Below are 19,773 nucleotides of genomic sequence, written 5' to 3' on the forward strand. Positions count from 1 at the left end.
GGGGCAGGAGGGGGGTTCGGGGTCCATGTGGGGGGCAGGAGGGTCATTGGGGGTCCGGGTCTGGGTCAGGAAGGGGGTTCAGGGTCTCTGTGGGGTCTGGCTCTGGGGCAGGAGGGGTCTCGGGGTCTCTGTGGGGTGGGAGAGGGGCTCAGGATCCCTGTGGAGGTCCAGGTGTGGGGCAGGAGGGAGGTTTGAGTCTCTGTGGGGTGGGAGGGGTGTTGGGGGTCCGGGTGTGAGGCGGGAGGGGAGTCCGGGAGGGGTGTTGGGGGTCCGGGTGTGGGGCTCGGGGTCTCTGTGGGGGGTCCGGGAGAGGGGTTGGGGGACCGGCTGTGGGGCTCGGGGTCTCTGTGGGGAGTCCGGGAGGGGGGTTGGGGGTCCGGCTGTGGGGCTCGGGGTCTCTGTGGGGGGTCCGGGAGGGGGGTTGGGGGACCGGCTGTGGGGCTCGGGGTCTCTGTGGGGGGTTGGGGGACCGGCTGTGGGGCGGGAGGGAAGTTCGGGGTCCGTGGGGCCCATCCAGGCTCTGGGTGCGGGGCTGGGGGCCGCTGGGGCGGGGGCGCTGTGCCGGGAGCTCCGGGGCTCCCAGCGCCGCTCGGCTCTGCCTCTGCCCCGGCCCCGCTCCCGGCTCCCTGCGCCCGCCCCGCGGCTCCGTCCTCCCCGCTCACCCCGGCGGGGGCTGAACTTCCCGGGTCAGCGGCGTGCGCAGCGCAGCGCAGCGTCCCGCCCCGGTACCCGGCCTCCGCCGCGCCGGCTGGGGCTGCCGGACCGGGCCCAGGTAGGCGGTGGCGGCTGGGCGGGGCAGGTCCCCCCCGGCAGCCAGGCTGGATTCTCACCGGGGGGCGCGGCTAGCGCAGGACGCCTGGGTTCTGCTCCCCAGCTCGGCGACTCGCGGGTCCCCGCCCTCTCCGTGCCTCAGTTTACCCCTCTGCGCAAGCGGGCTAAGGCGCTCCGCCGCCCTCTGTAAAGCAAAGCGCTAGGTAAGATGAGAGCTCCGCCTTCTTGTTTGCGATCGCAGTCGTGGCTCGGAGACGGGTCCCCGGCACAGGCCAAGACCCCATTGTGCTGGGTGCTGTACATTGTTTACTAGGGGTATTACGGTAGCACTAGGTACCCCAGTGATGGCCCAGGACCCCAGTGTGCTAGGCGCTGTAGAGACACAACACATAGTGAGGGGGCAGGGCTGAGCTGGGGTGAGTGGGGCAGAGCTGCAGGGATGTGGGGCTGGGGTTAGAGGGGCAGGGCTGAGCTGTAGGGATGTGGGGCTGGAGTTAGGGGCAGGGCTGAGCTGGGGGAGATTTGGGGCTGGACTGAGGGGGGCAGGGCTGAGCTGGAGGTTGTGGGGCTGGACTGAAGGGGGCAGGGCTGAGCCGGAGGATGTGGGGCTGGACTGAGGGGGATAGGGCTGTGCTGGGAAGCATGGGGCTGGATGCTGGGTTGCCCCGAGCTCAGACCCTTCTCGTTCCAGGGCGCTGGGACATTAGAGGCGGGTCCAATGTATTTTGCTGAGATCCAGTGGGCTCTGCTGGACCCCGCTCCGAGGCCCGTCTACAGGGACATGGTTCCGGAGAACTACGGGACGCTCCTCTCTCGGGGTAAGGATCCCCCTTGACATTCAGGGCTGGGCAGGCTCTGATGTGCCCAGATTGGCTCTAACTCTGGGTTCTCCCCCTTAGATTTGGGGTGTCAGTTCCCCCATCCCCTGAATCCAAGCGAGAGGGAAGGAGACAATCGCCTCCACATCTGCGATGAGAAAGAAGGGTCAGAAATGCCGCGGCTAGAGCTGAGCTAATAACTGATGTTTTTGGTTACGAGGCAGATCTGGAAAATGGGGGGAAAAAGCCCTTAGGGGTCGTCCTGCAACAAAAATTTTGGGTCAGACAAAACGTTGTGTTTGATGTAAACCGAGACGTTTCCTTTAGATTTCAGGCATTTTTTACTGTTTTTAAAATTACTATTTTATAAAAGCAAAGGAAATTTGGAAATGAAAAGTCATTTTGATCCAAACGATCCAAACGTTTGGATTTGTCCCCCCCTTTTTTCTTGAGCGACTGAAACAATTTGCCAAACTCGACTCTAATTCACACGGCGTTCAGGCGACCTGGGCCTGTGTTTTTTGCTGAAAAAAGGGGTTTGTCTGAAGAATTTTGCTGTGGCGTTGCTCATAATATCTGTCTGTCGTATTGCGCTTTCCCTCAGGAGAGCTGTATCCTTATCCCCGTGCTATAAATGGGGACACTGAGGTACGGAGAGATGAAATGATTTACCAAGTTCACCCCTCAGGCCGGTGGCAAAGCTGGGTCCTGAACCCCAGTCCACTGCTTTAGCCACTAGCCCATACTGCTTCCCACCCCGTCTCTTCTCCTCCACGCAGACTTACACACTTGTCCGCTATCCAATCTCTTCAGCTTTGCCAGAACTAAATTATAGCATTGTTACCTTAGCACTCACAGACTCCGCAGCACCCCATGGTGCCAGGACCAGGCCAGGGCTGAACGGACCCTCAAGAGGTCGTCAACATATTGAGAGACGCTCTCTGCCTCCAAGAGCTCACAGCCTAAGTAGCCAAGACTCACGGGGCAGGAGAAAGAAAATGCTAGGCAGCGTGGCCTAGTGGATAGAGCACTGGGCTGGAACTCAGCAGACCTATTGCGCTCTCTCCGGCTGGGTGACCTCGGTCAAATCATGTCAGTTCTGCCACATTCTTTCATCTTCCCCGGAAAATTAAATTAAATTAAATTAAATTAAATTCCCCCCAAAGTCAGAGTATTGGACGAAGCATTTCAATTTTTCAGTGTGAAATGACTGTTGGTTTCAAAATTTCCTTTATTTTTATATATAATAACCTACCTTCCCGCCCCCCGAGAAAATGGTTTAAAAGGGTCAAAATAAAAACACGTTCTGATTTTCTCAAAATGAAACATTCCCTTCCACCCAAATCAATATATAGATGTGTATATATTTGACTTTTTGAATACCTGAAAATTTTGAAAAAAATTATTTTCGGTTGTAGCTGAAATTGATTTTTTTTTTATTTTTCCGAATTGCCAGTGAATCGAAAAAGCCATTATTTGCCCAGTTCTACTCGTGAATTCTCTCAATTGTACTGCATATAGGAGAGGATTACAACTACTATTATCATTGTTATTTACTGGGTGTATTACGGTAACACTGGGAGCCCTGGTCATGGTTCAGGACCCCATTGTGCTAGGCGCCATAAATTATGTATTAGGTGTATTACGGTAGCGCCTAGGAGCTCCGGTAATGCCCCTGGACCCCATTGTGCTAGGCGCTGTACAAACCCAGAACAGAAAGATGGTCCCTAGGGGCATAGAATCAGGAGTGGCGGATGCGCCACTCATGGCTTTCCACCCATCCCACCCCACATTGGGCGGTAGCTCCCTCCCCTCATCACTGCCTGTCCATGTACGAGATGGAAGAACAACTGAGGACGGGTTATTAAGGCAGCTGGGTTTATTTTTCGGCATTCTAATGAGTTCATTTCCATGCCCTCAGTTGTTCTTCTTTCCTCCCCAGCTCTGGCAGCAAATTGGGTGGGATGGGGGGAAGCTGGTGCTACCCTTCCAAGCCCCACATGTAAAATAAACTCTGCCCGCACTTCTCAGAACCATTGTTCAGAGAATTCACACTTCACAGAGCAACAGGCTCAGGCTCTCAGCAGACTCAGGCAGCGTCGGTTATGCCCTCAATTTGCATTTTCCTGGTTTTCTTCGCAACCATAGCAGCTAGAGACTTTTTTTTTTAATTATAGTTAAGATTCTGGGGAACAAGGAAGCAGAAGGGAGAGGTGCTGATGAGATAACAGCCCGGAAAATCATGTTCGGATTCTTTCTTTATCCTCGCAGATAGTGGAATTATTAACGCAGCCCTGCAGCAGGGAGGCCCAGAGACAGCACAGTCCCACGGGACGTTACCAGGGATGAGATCCGAAGGGAACGTTTACCAGGCCCCAGGCCACGCAGCCACCTGCCAGAGCCAAGCCAGGCCAGCGGGAAAGCCATGGAGCAAAACAGCTGCCGACAGCGAGGGCCTGAAGAAACTCAAAGAGGGCAGCGCTGCCCTGCAACGGGTCCAGGCTCTGCATCTCCCCCAGCCTGGGGGGAGCCAGACCGTGTGCACCCAGTGTGGGGGCAGTTTCGGCCAAAGTGTGCGCCCTGCCCAGCTGCCGCCGCAGCCACGGGTCCCGGCAGCAGAGAGATTCTACCAGTGCCCCGACTGCGGGAAGAGCTTCTCGGTCAGCTCGCACCTGACCATCCACCGGCGGATCCACACGGGGGAGAAGCCGTACCGGTGCGGCGAGTGCGGGAAGAGCTTCAGCCAAAGCTCCACCCTGGTGCTGCACCGGCGCACCCACACCGGGGAGAAGCCCTACAAGTGCACCGAGTGCGGGCGGAGCTTCGCCGTCAGCTCCCACCTGGCCAAGCACCAGCGCACCCACACGGGGGAGAAGCCCTACCAGTGCCACCACTGCGGGAAGCGGTTCAGCCAGAGCTCCACCCTCAACCTCCACCAGCGGACCCACACCGGGGAGCGGCCATACCGCTGCGCCGAGTGCGGCCGGGGCTTCTCCGTCAGCTCCCACCTGACCATTCACCGGCGGATCCACACGGGGGAAAAGCCCTACCGGTGCGGCGAGTGCGGCAAGAGCTTCCGCCAGCGATCAGGGCTCATCACCCACCAGAGAAGCCACGCAGCACAGAGACCCTACAAATAAAGGGGGGTGCTGGTCCCTTTAAGAGGAGGAAGGGCCAGCATCAGCTGTGCCAGCCTGGTTGTCCGTCGCATGCCATGCCCGTTGCCTTTTAAAGGGGCCACTCACCCGGTGACAGACCCAGTCACATGCGGCATAGAGACCATACAAATAAAGGGCGTGCTGGCCCCTTTAAGAGGAGGCGGGGCCAGCATCAGCTGCGCCGACCTGGTTGTCCGTCAAACGCTCTGGGGGCTCCAATGAAGACATGCCCACCCTGTCCCAGACCCAGTGTTGCCAAATATCACACGGTGGGCTCTCTTTAGAGCAGTCTGGCCTCAAGGAGCGGGCACTGGCCTGGACTGGCACTCAGGAGACTGGGTTCTATTCCTAGCTCTCCCCTGCTGCAAGTCACTTTCCCTTTCTGTGCCTCTTTTTCCCCATCTGCAAAGTGGAGGTAATACTAAAGTGCTTTGAGATCTGTTGATGAAAAGTGCTAGGTATCATTATTAATGAATTGTTTTTCGGCTGGAAAATTGGGGTTTTGATCCAATAAAATGTGTCTGGTTCCTCCAGAAAGTTTACATTTTTTTGTCGGAAAAACATCAGCCAAAAACTGAAATTTTTCTATTCTGAAATACTGCTGAACTGCCTCATGGGAGTTGTAGTGCAATTGCTGCATGCCCTCATTCTCCACTCTAGGCTGAGCTTCTTGGTTGGTCTGCATCTCCCATGATGCACCATGATCTCCCTTAAAAACATAACGAGGAGTTCGGTGGCACCTTAAAGACTAACAGATTTATTTGGGCATAAGCTTTCATGGGTAAAAACCCCACTTCTCCCTGATCTCCCCTGTTCCTGAGTCACTTCAGTGAATCATGGGAGTTGCGCTTTGGTTGCCTCATGCTGTAGGCCAGGCTAACCATCAAGACTACATCTCCCATGATGCAATGTGGGCATGTGACTGCCATGCGGCATCATGATAGGTCATCTACAGGGTGACCTGAATGCATCATGGGAGATGTAGTCGAACCAAGGAGGCTGGCATATAGAGAAGAATGGAAAATGAGGCTCCTGAACTGCGATTCCTATAAGGCACTGCAGTGGTTTAGAAAGAGGGGAGACTGTTATGCATCATGGGAGATGTAGTCTGACTGAGGAGAATATGAGTGTGAGGTACCATTGTGGCATTTCAGAATTTAAATATTTTGTGATTTGGCCAAAAATATGTCAAGTTTTGGGGGAAATGTTTACGTTTTCAGGCAAGAGAGTTTGTATTTTGGGTTTTTTGTTTTTTTGCCAAAAGCTTGACATTTCCTGTGGAAAATTTCAGGAAAAACTCTCCCCTTCCCCTCCCATTTTTGTCTAAATTTTCTGTGGCAAAAAACCCCTCATTTTCCCCACCAGCTCTGCATATAAATGTCCTGCCTGAGGCTGACCAGAAACACCACCTCTCCTTTCTACCAGTGTTCTTTCAAGTCGTGAAATGCTAAAATGACAATTTAGGGTTGTACTTTGCCAATTCCCGAGCAGATCAATGGCCTATTGAAGCAGGAAATGCTAGTTATGGCTTTCTGGATAACCTTAACTCTGCCCTTTTGTGTGTAAGAATCACAAGAGTCTCCAACTACACTGCCATTATTATCTGTGAACCACATCATGTTCCTCTGCTCTTTCAACCTAGCGCCTTAGTATAGTATTTTCTAGTTCTTTTCTTAAAAAACAAAACAAAACAAAATTTCAAAAAGAAAAACAATAGACAAATAGCCTTTCATGTGGAACTATTTTCATAACCATATTTTAATGGACAGTCTGCCTTATGGATGATTTCCTCCCATCGACGATCATGTCATATCCCTGCAACAGTGAAAGGGCTCCCTGTTTGACAAAGGGTCATTAGGCTGGGATTTGATTGCATCTTTTTTCACTTCTTTTCATGCAGATGGAACAACAGAGGGAAAAGTTTTGTGTTGGAGAGGCTTGAAGGTGTTAAGACTGGAGCTGGGCAAAATTATTCTGCTGGATTATTATTGGTGACAAATATAGATTCGCTGGCACCAAAACATTTGGTGACTTTCTGCTGGTTTCCAAAAAATATATATTTTCTTTTGACACTTGCAAAGTGAAACATTTTGATTTGTTTGTTTTTATTTCAAAGTGACTTTTTGTCTCATAATTTCCTTCCGTTTTAGTTTTATAAAATGCTTAGAGTTGAAATAAAATGTTTAATTTCGGGTCAGATGAAGTGTTGATCTGAAACGACTTTTGCTTTGACTTTGCAATCCAAATTTCAAAAAATTTCCTTTTAGCGTCACCCTGCAATTCATTAGGTTTATTTTTTTTCCCCAGCATTATCAGCGAACCAAAAAAATCCATTCTGTGCCCAGCTCCAATTCAAATGTTTTTAAGAACTTTGGCTTTGCAACATTAAGCCCTTTTATCATATTCCAGAGGCTGTGTTGAGTGTCTCTGGCCTGCTTGTGCCATAGCGACCCTATGATAAAGATGGTTTCAAACCTTTATTATGCACAGAAACAATAACTGCAGAAACATTAAACCACTTGACATTCAAAAGCAAAATGGCTCTTTGCCATTATTTCTATTCCTGTAAGCTCTTTGGAGTCGGCTTTTGGTTCTGTGTTTGTACAGCGCCTGGTGCAGTGGAGTTTATGCCTGGACCTCCTAGTGCTACTGTACTACACCTAATAAATAACGTACAGTGTCTAGCGTAATGGAGTCCTGGGCTATGGCTGGTACAACCACAGGAAAAAAAAGTGACACTTGGGAGGATAAGACAAGAGACACTCCATAGAGACAGACAGATGGGGGAGAACAAGGAGACAACATTGGGTAGCATTGGGTAGTGGTCATAACACACCAGCCACCCAACCATTGTCAAATTTTCTGTGGGCAGCACAGCAAAAGAGAGCGTTAAGCAGGGGGTTCCCCAAGGGAAACAATCATGATCCTTTCAATCTCTCGGCATACAAGTTTTCCCAGGTCTTTGATCAATCTGTCACACTGATCTCAAGGCGTCAGGAAAAGCACATGCATAAACGTAATGTTTTTCCACAAGTGCCTAGCTGATTTAGGAGCCTCAGACTTAGGGTCCAAAGTCACTCAGGCTTGGTCTACACTTCAAAGTTTTACCAGCATATCTATGTCAATTCGGAGTGTGAAAAAACCACACCCGTGACATTGCCATGCTAGGAAAAGCCCCAGTATAGATGCAGTAATACTGGCAAGCAAGTTCTTTCGCTTATTTCATTCAGGGAACTGGTGTAAATTGACTTGGCAGAATTCTGTTATCTAATCAGAATTCTTTTATCTGTCTTTCTATCTATCATTTCAAAAGATAACATCAATGCTTATTTTTAAGTGTTTTCTTTATTTTGTATCCATTTAAATTCTCACAGTTGTGCAAAATGATGGGTTTTAAGGTTTTGTTGTGTCGATTTTCAGTGTTCACAATTGCAGAAAATTATAATGATTTAATGACTGTAGATGTTGATTTCAAAAAGTTGCCGCTTTAGAACTGTCAAAAGGCGAGTTGTCAACATGCCCTGTCAAAATGTCCAAAGCAAATAACCTTAAACCAAAATCTACAAAGTTTTCCAGCAACATTCTTCTTACTTTGCCTCGCTGTCGTTTTTGGTTGTTGTCGATGGAAATATTTTGTTGTGTCCAAGGTGAAATCGACATTCACTGACAAGAATCGAATCCTTCCAAGTTTAAATATAAAGGAAGCCGGCGAAAGCACTCTTTAGCTGGTATATGCTGCATCTCCGCTAGCTGGTATATAGCCATGCTGGCCAATCCTTTCTAGGGCAGACATCACCACCTATTTCTATGCAGTTAGGGCAGCCCTCATCCTAGGGTATGTGTCTACATTGCAGCTGGTGTAGACATACCTAAGTGGGCTTTGGTCTTGCTGGCTCGGATACCAGGAGTAGCAATGCTGTGGCAGCACAGACTGCAGCGAGGACTGGCCATCTGGGGTCCTAGGTAGGCTAAGCGGTTGCTGCCGCAGCTAGCTAAATCAAAGCTAGCTCAGGTGTGTCTACATCTTACAGCCATACCCCCCCTAGTGTGGATGCACTCTCTGTGTCTGTGCGCTGCAGGGCTGGGGAGAGAGCATCTGAAAGGACTGGATCTGCTGCCGGTTATTCCCATTGTGCATCGTGAGCCGATCCCGCCTCTCCGTGTTCAGGCACAGAACCCCTGCTCCAGCGAGTGCAGTTGCTTGGTCTGTGATTTCTTGCAGCAGTTGGCCAGCTTCATGCACCCTCTCTACCACCTGCTCGTCCTCTTGGGTACATCTACACAGGGATAAAAAACCTGCTGCTGGCCCAGGGCAGCTGAAAAATTGCTATGTAGACATTCAGGCTCGGGCTCCAGCTGGATTGTCTATACGTAGGGTGACCAGACAGCAAATGTGAACAATCAGGACAGGGGGTGGGGGGTACTAGGAGCCTATATAAGAAAAAGACCCAAAAAACTGGACTGTCCCTATAAAATCGGGACATCTGGTCACCCTATCTATATGGCAATTTTTAGCCCCACAGCCTGAGTCCTGTGAGCCCAGGTCAGCTGACCCGGGCCAGTTGCGGCCATGCTGCGGGCCTTTTATCCCTGCGTAAACATACCCAGATCCCTGCTATTTGTGCAGGTGCTGTGTTTCTGCAAATACCAAAGGATCATTTGACCTGTCCTTAAAATGGACAAGGTTGGTCTGTGAGGCAGCCACATATTTGGCAGTGAGATAGAAAAATGGCATGAAAAAGAGGAGATTATGGGATGGAACAGAGGGATTGGTGGAAATGGTGTCCCAGTCCTACAATATATGGCAGCCACACCGCAATATATTGCAAAATGCCCCACAAAACAATGCACCAGATGGCAGTGCAGGGTAATCGGGGATGCCTCCTAGGCTTGATTGGAGGACAGTGTTTCTGTCCTGTGAAAAATTTTGACATTTTTGAAAAAAAAAAAAAAGTCGCGCTAAAAGTTTGGGTGAAGCAGAATCCCCCAAAAATAATTTGTGTCGGGTCAATAGAAATGCTTCGTTTTCACCCTTTTTTCATTTTTCAAATAAATAAAAAATTTTTTTTTTTAAAGAAAGTCATTTTGAAATGAGAAATTACCCCCCCCCCCCAAAAAAAAATCCTCCCACATTGGGACAAGTGCCAAAAATGTTGAACTTTTTCACAAAGCCAAATTCTGACAAATGATTTGTCTTGCGTCAGTTTCATTTTATTTATTTATTTTTTAAAATATAAACTAATGCAACTTTCAAAACAAAACATTCGTTTTGAGATAAAAAATCAAAACGTTTCCTTCCTAATAGAGCCAATATTTGTTCAGATGAGTAGTTCGGAAAAATTCTCGAGATTTCGACTTTTTTGTTCTGATCCCTAACACGCTCCTGGGATGGGAAAGCTTCTTTCCATCCAGACTGACCTCTGACCTTTGGAGCAGAATTGCACCCCTTAAAGAGAAAGCCCTGAGCAATACCACCTGGCTTTGCATCAGTTCTTTGTGTAAAACACACTTTATTCCACACAAAGTGCTACACTGTTGGGACCACTCTTGGACACTTGTTTAGTAATAATGTCCGCAAAATGATCGTTAGTCCAGTGGCTGGCCACAAAAGCTAGTTGTACTGATGTGTCTCCCCAGATGGCAATGAGGCCTTAAGGTCTCAGCTACAAGTGGCTGCTTGATGCACTTTGGTTTTTTTTCATAGATCCCAAGGTCTGAAGGGACCATTGGCTCTCCGGGGTACCACAGGCCAGAGAACTGCCCCGGGATACTTGCTAGAGCTGATCTTTCAGAACAAACATCCCATCTTGATTTAAATACTGTCAGGGATGGAGAATCCACCACCACCCTGGGCAAATTGTTCTGATGGTTCATGACTCTCACTGGTAAACATTTCCACCTGCTTTCCGGTCTGAATTTGTCTAGTAGCTCAGGGGTTCTCAAACTGGGGGTCGGGACCCCTCAGGGGGTTGCGAGGTTATTACATGGGGGGGTCGTGAGCTGTCAGCCTCCCCCCCAAACCCCGCTTTGCCCCCAGCATGTATAATGGTGTTAAATAGACACAAAAGTGTTTTTAATGTACAAGGGGGGCGCTCAGAGGCCTGCTGTCTGGTGGGGTCACCAGGACTAAAGTTTGAGAGCCCCTGGTCTCGGTCCAGCCGCTGGGCGGTGTCAGTACTTTGTCTGCCAGCTTGAAACGCTCATTATAAATATTAGTTTCCCATGTACAGTAGATACTTATAGCATCAAATCCCGCCGTAACCGCGACTCCCGGATCGCTGGCAAGAGCCGCCGGGAGCCTCCCGGCCGATCCCGGAGGGTTGGCAAGCGCAGCACCCCGGCGAGGGGCGGGTTAAAACCAGCGAGCCGGCAGCCGTGGGGCAGAGCGGTGCATGGGGTGGGGGCAGAGGCTGCAACTGAGACCGGAGCTTCCTGGTGCTGCAGCCGGGCCAGGACGGCTCCCATCCGGCTGCGTGGGGCCCGGGGCGGCGGCGCGGAGCAGCGCCCGGGGGGGTGAGAGGGCAGCCCGGCATGGCGGGGGGGGGGGTGGGCAGGAGTCTCCCCATTCCCCCCCCGCCCCATCGGCCCCCGGGAGTCTGTGCGGGGATCCCCCCTCCCTCCCACTGCCCCATCGCCCCCCCTCCCGGGGAGTCTGTGCGGGGATCCCCCCATCCCTCCCACTGCCCCATCGCCCCCCCTCCCGGGGAGTCTGTGCGGGGATCCCCCCATCCCTCCCACTGTCCCATCGCCCCCCCTCCCGGGGAGTCTGTGCGGGGATCCCCCCATCGCTCCCACTGTCCTATCGCCCCCCCTCCCGGGGAGTCTGTGCGGGGATCCCCCCATCGCTCCCACTGTCCTATCGCCCCCCCTCCCGGGGAGTCTGTGCGGGGATCCCCCCCTCCCTCCCACTGCCCCATCGGCCCCCCTCCCGGGGAGTCTGTGCGGGGATCCCCCCCTCCCCCCCCGGGAGTCTGTGCGGGGATCCCCCCTCCCTCCCACTGCCCCATCGCCCCCCCTCCCGGGGAGTCTGTGCGGGGATCCCCCCTCCCTCCCACTGCCCCATCGCCCCCCCTCCCGGGGAGTCTGTGCGGGGATCCCCCCATCCCCCCCCCCCCACTGACCCAGCCAGCCCCGGGGAGTCTGTGCTGGGATCCCCCCCCCCCCCCCGGGAGTCTGTGCAGGGATCCCCCATCCCCCCCCCACTGCCCCATCGCCCCCGGGGAGTCTGTGCGGGGATCCCCCCTCCCTCCCACTGCCCCATCGCCCCCCCTCCCGGGGAGTCTGTGCGGGGATCCCCCCACTCCCTCTCCCCACTGACCCAGCCAGCCCCGGGGAGTCTGTGCAGGGATCCCCCCATCCCCCCCCACACACACACACTGACCCAGCCAGCCCCGGGGAGTCTGTGCAGCGCTTTCCCTGCCACTGACCACATCATCCCCCCTCCCCACCTGAGTTCTGATTTCCCTCTCGTCAAAGTTAATAAGCAGCCCTAAAGTAAAGCAGCCCTCTGAGCCCGCTGTACTGCCCAAGCTCTCCCCCCTCCCCCGCTCTGCCAGGGCCCGAGTGCCGGGCTTGGCGCCAATGAGATACCGAGGGCAGCTGGCCTAGTTGCTAGAGCAGGATTCCTGGTTCCGTTCCTGGCTCTGCCATGTGGCCATGGGCAAGGGGCCACTGTGCCCCTCTGTGCCTCAGTTTCCCTCTCTGTAGAAGGGGGCTAGCATCTCCGCCTACACACACAGACTGAGTGAGCACTGTGGCTGGGGAGCACTCGGTGATAATATTGTGGGTCTGGGGGCGAGTGAACCCACTGTGGTGCCGTGCATGTTACGGGCATAGTAGGGTCTGTTTGGGGAGAGGGAGACGTACAGGATCATGGGCAGGCCCTGGTGGACCTGGGGAAGGCCCCATTTCCCTGGGGTATTAGGAGCTGGATGTCTCTGATATTCTCATCTCATCTCCAGCTGGGCATCATGATGGTCCCTTCTAGCCCTGGAATCCCCCTCTTCATCCCTTTCTTTCTGGGGAAAGCAATATTGCTTCCCTGGTGGCCTCCCCATACCTTTCCCCCACTGACCCATCCAGCAATGGGGATTCTGTGCGGGGATCCCCCCCATGACCTCCCCTCAACCTGCTCAGACCACCCCCAACTGTGCCTTAAGACAGTGACTTTAATCCAACCTCATGCTTCAGGGCTTCAGCCAGGCACCTGCAAGTGTCAGGAAGGATTCCCCCCCCCCGACCCAGTTGGCCCACACCCAGTATAAAGAGGAGGCGAGTCAAGATCACGCAGCAGGCTTCGTTGCGCTCGTTTGACCTTTGATCCTGTTTCCTTCCCCCATAAACAGGATTCCCAGCCCCCTGCCCCCACGACGTGCTGTTCCAGATGAGGCGAAGGGAAGGGCCCTGTGTCCCGCATCTCCAGGACTCCACGGAAAGGGTGGTCCTGAGGGGAACCCGTACAGGTGAGGAATGCGGGAAATCAGTTTGGGCTTTAGAAGGAAGAGTTGCATCCTGAATCGATCCTAAAAAGCCCATAGGTTTTGAAAGTGGCTAAACAAAATCCCAGACACGGCTTAGTGTTGGGCAGCTGAATTGCTTTCTTTTGATTGTCCAGTATTTGCATCGACACCAGGCAGCCTTTCACACCAGAGCAGGGTGTATTGGTCACCTGCAACCCACCACGGGGAAATCCTTAGGTTAGCACAGAGCCATAAAGGTCAAGACCAGGGGTTCTCAAACTTTTTTTTTTGCTGGAACCCCCTTTGAAAATATTTCAGGCTGTGACAACCCCCCCAAAAAATGACTATCGACCCCACCCATACCAGGCCACCCTTACTTCTGTGCTGCTGCTGGCGGCGGTGCTGCCTTCAGAGCTGGGCACCTGGCCAGCCGCCACTGCTGCCTTCAGAGCTGGTTGGCTGGAGAGCGGAGAAGCAAGGTTGGCAATACCGCAAACCCCCTTACAAAAGGCTTGTGACCACCTTTTGGGTCAGGACCCCCAGTTTGAGAAATGCTGGTCAAGAAATTGTGCGACCTGGCCACGCCAGCGCAATCCGCCAGCCACGCTCCTGTGGACTCCGTTTCAGGCTCTCTTCCTCTGGCTGCTTCACAATCCCAAGTGAGGGCAATTGAGCCTCCCCCAAAAGCCGACTTTTCTCACCTCTCAGTTCGTTGTCCTCAGGCGAGGCCAGGCGAAGTTCACCTACCAAGAGCAGCGCTCACCCTTGCACGCCCACTGGGTACCAATGCAAAGTAGAAATGGAGGCGGGCATAGGTGTCACGCAAATATCACAGAACATTCCCACTTCATCCCATTGGTCCCTTGAACAAGTCAATTGGCCCTTTTCGCAACACGTCAAAAGATGGGCGGTACCATTGTCCTCATTTTGCACAGACAGTGGAAGTGACATGCACAAGGTCACCCAGTGCAGACCTGGAGAGAGAGCCCAGCTGGCCTGTGTCCTGTGCTTTATCCACTAGGCCACACTGCTGTGAAGAGTACCCCACTGTGATATTTGATGCTGTTGGGTCTGGCACAGGGTGAGCGGCCCCTTTAAGGGGAAATGGACCGAGCCTGATTTACATCCCAGAGCTCGTGACTGACAGCCAGGTCTGCAGAGAGATAAAAGGCCCAGGTGGGATTGACCCCGCCTCCTTTTAAAGGGGCCTTGCGGCAGGGCACATGGGTTCTACTCTGCTCCAGACCAAAATGAAAGTGGTATGATTCTCCACTGAAGCATCTCAAACCTCACCACCTTCCGCTCTGAGTGCAAAGCCTCCCTTCTCAAACTGCATAGCAACATGTTTGGGTCGGTGGGTATCCAGACCAAACCAGGCCACTACACACTTCTCCTCCTGGGGAGAGAACAAAGACCACGTGACAGATGTTAGCCACCTTGCTGACTGCATGACTGGAAGAGACTCCAATATTCTGGGATAGGCACGGTATGCAGACCTGAATAGAATAGAACGATAGTTACAAAATGAGCGACAATCGGAACGTCTATCTGGTTGGAAATTGTGACATTTCAACGTTTGTTTTAGTCCTGAATCGGGGTGAAAAGTCGAAATGTTGCTTATTTTTTTTTTCTGTGGAACAAAAAGTTTCAATTAGGAACCGGTGAGATGTTTATTTTTCAGGTTTGTCTGTTTTGCTTGATGTGGAACATTTTGCTATCCCTGAATGGAAATGCTTCATTGGGGAGCAGTGAGGTGACCCCAAAATGCTTTGTTTTCAGTCGGCTTTGAAGGGTTTTTCTCGGTAAACGTTGATTTCACTGTGCACACACACAAACCCACAAAACAATGTTTCCATTGCTAAAAATGGTAATTTACAGATAGGCAAAGTAAGAAAAATGCTGCTCATCAGAGTTTGATTTAAAGATATTTACTTTGCTCATTTTGACCGGACATTAACCATTTGTGTTTTAATGATTATCAAGCTTTAACTTTTTGAATATCAACATCTACTGTCATAAAATAATTATTGTCTGACCCTCCCCCATTGTCTGATCCAATTTCCCACAACTGTGAAAATTTAAATTGATAAAAATCAGAAAAAATGCTAAAAAATAATCATTGATATAATCCATTAAAATTATACGTATTAAAAATTGAATTCTGCCAAGCCTAGTTTTGAGTTAGTTCAGTATTAAACTTTCATCATGGTGCACCATGGGAATTGTAGTTCATGTGCCTCATGCCCCTCTTCTTGCCTATGGGCCGGGGTGCCTGGCTGGACTGCATCTCCCATGATGCACCACATGCCTCACTGAGAGGGAAGAGTATGTTGCATAATGGGAGATGTAGTCCAGCCAGGGAGCCCAGCCCGTATGAGAGAATGGGGACCTGGAACACAACTCCCATGAGGCAATGCACCACAATATGGAAATAATAATAATACCTAGCTGTTTTTCATCAGTAGATCTCCAAGCGCTTCACAGTCCTTAATGTTTTTATCCTGTGAGGGAGGGAAGAGCTATTAGCCCTGTTGTACAGATGCATTTAACATGAAATGCTGTTTAAAGCTGAACTGATTTACAACTAACTGTTTCAGGCCAGTTGAGCAATCCAAAATATTTCAATTTGGATCAAACTGACCTGGAACAAAATCTTCTGTTTCTGTTTCCCAATGGAAAATTGAAAAGAGTCGGCAAAATTAAAATTTCCACCTGGAAAATTTTGAATGTGATTTGGGGTGGGCTGACGGATCTGCAGGATCCGTGCTACGCCCCAGCTTTTGAACAGCCCCTGGGAAGAACCCCATCTGTGTGGTGGACCCTCCAGGGGTCCCACTCTTCCTTCACGTAGGCCACACGGCGTCAATGCCTCTGAGACTGAGCTTTTGAGCTCCAGCATTCCTGCTTCACACTGAGCTTTGCCCAACGAGTCCAGCTGAGCTAGACTCCTGGTCAGAGACTTGTACACCCTTCAGGGACCCATCCACCTCAGCGAGTATTTGCAGTGACGCCTGGCAGCGTTTGCAAAGCAGAGCAGGGTTTATTAGTCAGCTGGAACCCAGCATCGGGAAGTCGTAGGATAGAGAACTAAAGGTTAAGCCGTAGTCCTTTCTGGCTAAGCCAGTGGTCCTCCCAGCCAACCTGCTGTGGATTCCCTTTCTCGATCTCTCTCCATCTCCCTGGTAGTCCCAGAGCTGCTGGCTCTCTCCCAAAGCCACCCTTATTCCAGCCACCTGATGCCTTTCATAGACCATAAGGCCAGAAGGGATCATCATGATCATCTAGTCTGCCCTCCTGCACGTTGCAGGCCACAGAACCTCACCCACCCACTCCTGTAACAGACCCCTAACCTCTCTCTGAGTTATGGAAGTCCTCAAATCATGACGACTTCAAGTTACAGAGACTCCACCATTAACACTAATTTAAACCTGCAAGTGACCCATGGCCCATGCTGCAGAGAAAGACAAAAACATCCCATGGTCTCTGCTGATCTGACCCAGGGAAAAATTCCTTCCCTCCCCCAAATATGGTGATCAGTTGGACCCTGAGCATGTGGGGAACACCCACCAGCCAGACACTTGGGAAAAAATTTGCTGTAGTAACTCAGAGCCCTCCCCATGCAGTGTCCCATCACCGGCCGGTGGAGATATTTGCTGCGAGCCGTCACAGATCGGCTATATGCCATTGTAGGCAGTGTCACCATATCATCCCCTCCATAAACTTATCAAGCTCAGTCTGGAAGCCAGTTAGGATTTTTGGCCCCCACTCCTCCAGAACTTCACTCCGATGGCTAGAAAGCTTCATCTAATTTCTAGCCTAAACTTGTTGATGGCCGGTTTATATCCATTTGTTCTTGTGTCCACATTGGTGCTTAACTTAAGTAACTCCTCTCCCTCCCTGGTGTTTATCCCTCTGATGTACAGTAGAACTCTGTTTATCCAACCCTCCCTAACTGACTTGCCGCATTTACTGACCAACCAAGACTGCAGGGCCAGAAGTAGGTGATATCTCCTATGACCACTAGATGGTGCTGCAGCATCATATTTTCTCTTTCTCCGGTTTATCCAGAGTTTTGATGATCTGATCTGGCCCTGACCCCAATTAGACCAGATAAACGGGGTTCTCCTGTACTGCTAAAGAGCGATCATATCTCCCCTCAGCCTTCTTTCGCTGAGGTAAACAAGCCAAGCTCTTTTAGTCTCCTCTCCGTATCCAGCTCCTGCGGACCCACATGCCGCCTGCCGGAGATTCCCGAGGAGAAGCATCAGTTGCTCTGCCCCTGGGGTTCCCACGGTCTTTGCAGAGCCTTCATTGATATGGGTTAATTTCAGCCTTTCTCCGGCTCTGCCCCAAGAGCGGATCTTTAACCCGGGGGCACCCAGGGGTGGCCATGCAAAGCACCGAGGCATCAGAACTGTTGGACTGTTACAGAAAATTCCCCCTTCCTCACAGGAGGAAAGCGCGTTGCCCGTCGAAATATCGTCCCCCTGAGAAATTCCCAGCCGGCTGCAATGAGCAGCCCCTGGCGTCTCCCTCGGCCCGGGGAGTGACTCACCCCTCTCTTGTCTCCACAGGTGGCGGGAGTGAGCCTGAGGTGGGAGATCTCTGGCAAGAGGCAGCACAGCCACACAGGATGTCCACGAGAGGCTCTGCCAGGAACGATCCCCGGGGCCCGGACCCAGAACTAGTCTGGGGGGCCGAGGCCGGGGGGCAGCAGGGGGACTCTGAAGTGGAGTGTCTGGGCCCAGCCTGGAGGGATGAGGCTGAGGCCGGGGGCCAGGAGGGAAACTCCCCGGTGGAGCGGCTCGGCCAGGCCTGGGGCAGCGAGGCAGAGGACCAGCCGGGCCAGGCCCCTCCCTATGCTGGCGCCTCGGCCCCCCGCCCGTCGCCGGGGAAGCCCTACAAGTGCACGGAGTGCGGCAAGGGCTTCAGCCAGAGCTCCCACCTGATGCGCCACTTGGGCACCCACACGGGGGAGAAGCCCTACAAGTGCGGGGCCTGCGCCAAGAGCTTCACCCAGAACTCCAACCTGCTGCAGCACCAGCGCATGCACACGGGCGAGAAGCCCTACCACTGCCCGCAGTGCGGCAAGCGCTTCTCCTGGAGCTCCAACCTCATCCAGCACCAGCGCCTCCACACCGGCCAGAAGCCCTTCCAGTGCGCCCAGTGCGGCAAGCGCTTCTGCGAGAGCTCCCGCCTGCTGGAGCACCAGCGCATCCACACCGGCGAGAAGCCCTACCGCTGCCCGCAGTGCGCTAAGAGCTTCAGCCGCAGCTCCCACCTCATCCGCCACCAGCGCATCCACACCGGCGAGCGCCCCTACAAGTGCACCCAGTGCGGGAAAAGCTTCAGCCAGAGCTCGGCGCTCATCCTACACCACGGGACCCACGCGGCCAACCCGCTATGAGCAGCCTGCCGAGGGAGGGTTTGGCGCACTGCTCGTGCCTTATTAGAGACCCACACTGGGAGTAAGGACATGCCGGGCACGTGGGCAAACGGTTCCCGTGGGAATGCAGCGCTTATTACGCCTCGGACACAGGTGAGCTCAGGGCTTATTACACCTGGGAGAATCCACAGGGGACACGTGGACAAAGGGCTTCTGTGGGAGATCAATGCTTATTAGATCTTGGAGGATCCACGTGGGATGGTGACCGCGGAGATAGGGGAGCTCAGCGCTTGTGACACCTCGGAGAGTAAACGTGGGATGGTGACCGTGGATACGGGGGAGCTCAGCGCTTGTGACACCTTGGAGAGTCCATGTGGGATGGTGACCGTGGACATGGGGGAGCTCAGCGCTTGTAACACCTCGGAGAGTCCCTGAGGGGCAGGGGAGGGGAAAGAGACATTCTGTCCACCTGGGGGAAAGATTCCTTTTGAATTCACAACGTATTCCACGTGTCCCAGCAAAGAGAAACCCGGAGCAGGGAGTTTAATCATAGTGGACGTATCTGCTGTGGATCTGTGTTGCGCTCATTGGTACCTTAGCTGCCTACAGAGTGGAAACCACGGGAGAAAAGTGTATGAGGGGGGAGGAGGGGGTGTGTGGTTACACCTGGCAGAGACTCTGCTCGGGGAGAAATCACTAAACTAGAGGAAAAATAAACCCAAGAAATTCGACTTCTTCACCCGTCGCTCGCCAGTACGTCCAGTTCTGATGCCCACCATTCAAGAAGGATGTTGGTGAATTGGAGAGGGCTCAGAGAAGAGCCACAAGAATGATTCAAGGATACGATTTAGTCACGGAGGTCACAGATTCCGTGATATTTTAATGGACGTCTGTGACTTCTTTGGCTTCAACCCCACCCTGCGGTAGTGGTGGGGGCTGGAGCTGCCTGCCGCCCCACAGCCAAGGTGGTCAGCGGCTGGGGTGGTTAGCGGCTGTAGCCAGAGCAGTCAGCGGATGGGCCTGGAGCTGTCCCCCCTCTGTCCCCCCACAGCGGTCATGGCTGTCCCACCTCGCCACGAACTGGGGACAGGGCCGTCCCTTCCTTCCCCCCCCTCAGCAGCCGGGGCCGGAGCTGTCCCTCCCCCATTCTCCCAATGGCTGTAGCTGGTCCTGGAGGGAGC

The 19,773-nt window shown here is 52.8% G+C and overlaps 1 protein-coding gene across 1 annotated transcript; it reads left to right on the top strand.

Moving 5' to 3' along the window:
• Window positions 1-891: 891 nt before the first annotated feature.
• LOC135893055 (zinc finger protein ZFP2-like) lies at window positions 892-18,613 on the top strand. Its single transcript, XM_065420845.1, has 6 exons — window positions 892-974; window positions 1,463-1,589; window positions 3,861-4,727; window positions 8,827-9,018; window positions 13,093-13,209; window positions 17,781-18,613. The coding sequence occupies exons 2-6, from the start codon at window positions 1,490-1,492 to the stop codon at window positions 18,611-18,613; spliced, it is 2,109 nt and encodes a 702-aa protein (XP_065276917.1). The 5' UTR covers window positions 892-974; window positions 1,463-1,489.
• The last annotated feature ends 1,160 nt before the right edge of the window (window positions 18,614-19,773 follow it).

The sequence above is a fragment of the Emys orbicularis genome, chromosome 21 (genome assembly GCF_028017835.1).
Source record: "Emys orbicularis isolate rEmyOrb1 chromosome 21, rEmyOrb1.hap1, whole genome shotgun sequence".
In the NCBI taxonomy this organism is placed as follows: domain Eukaryota; kingdom Metazoa; phylum Chordata; order Testudines; family Emydidae; genus Emys; species Emys orbicularis.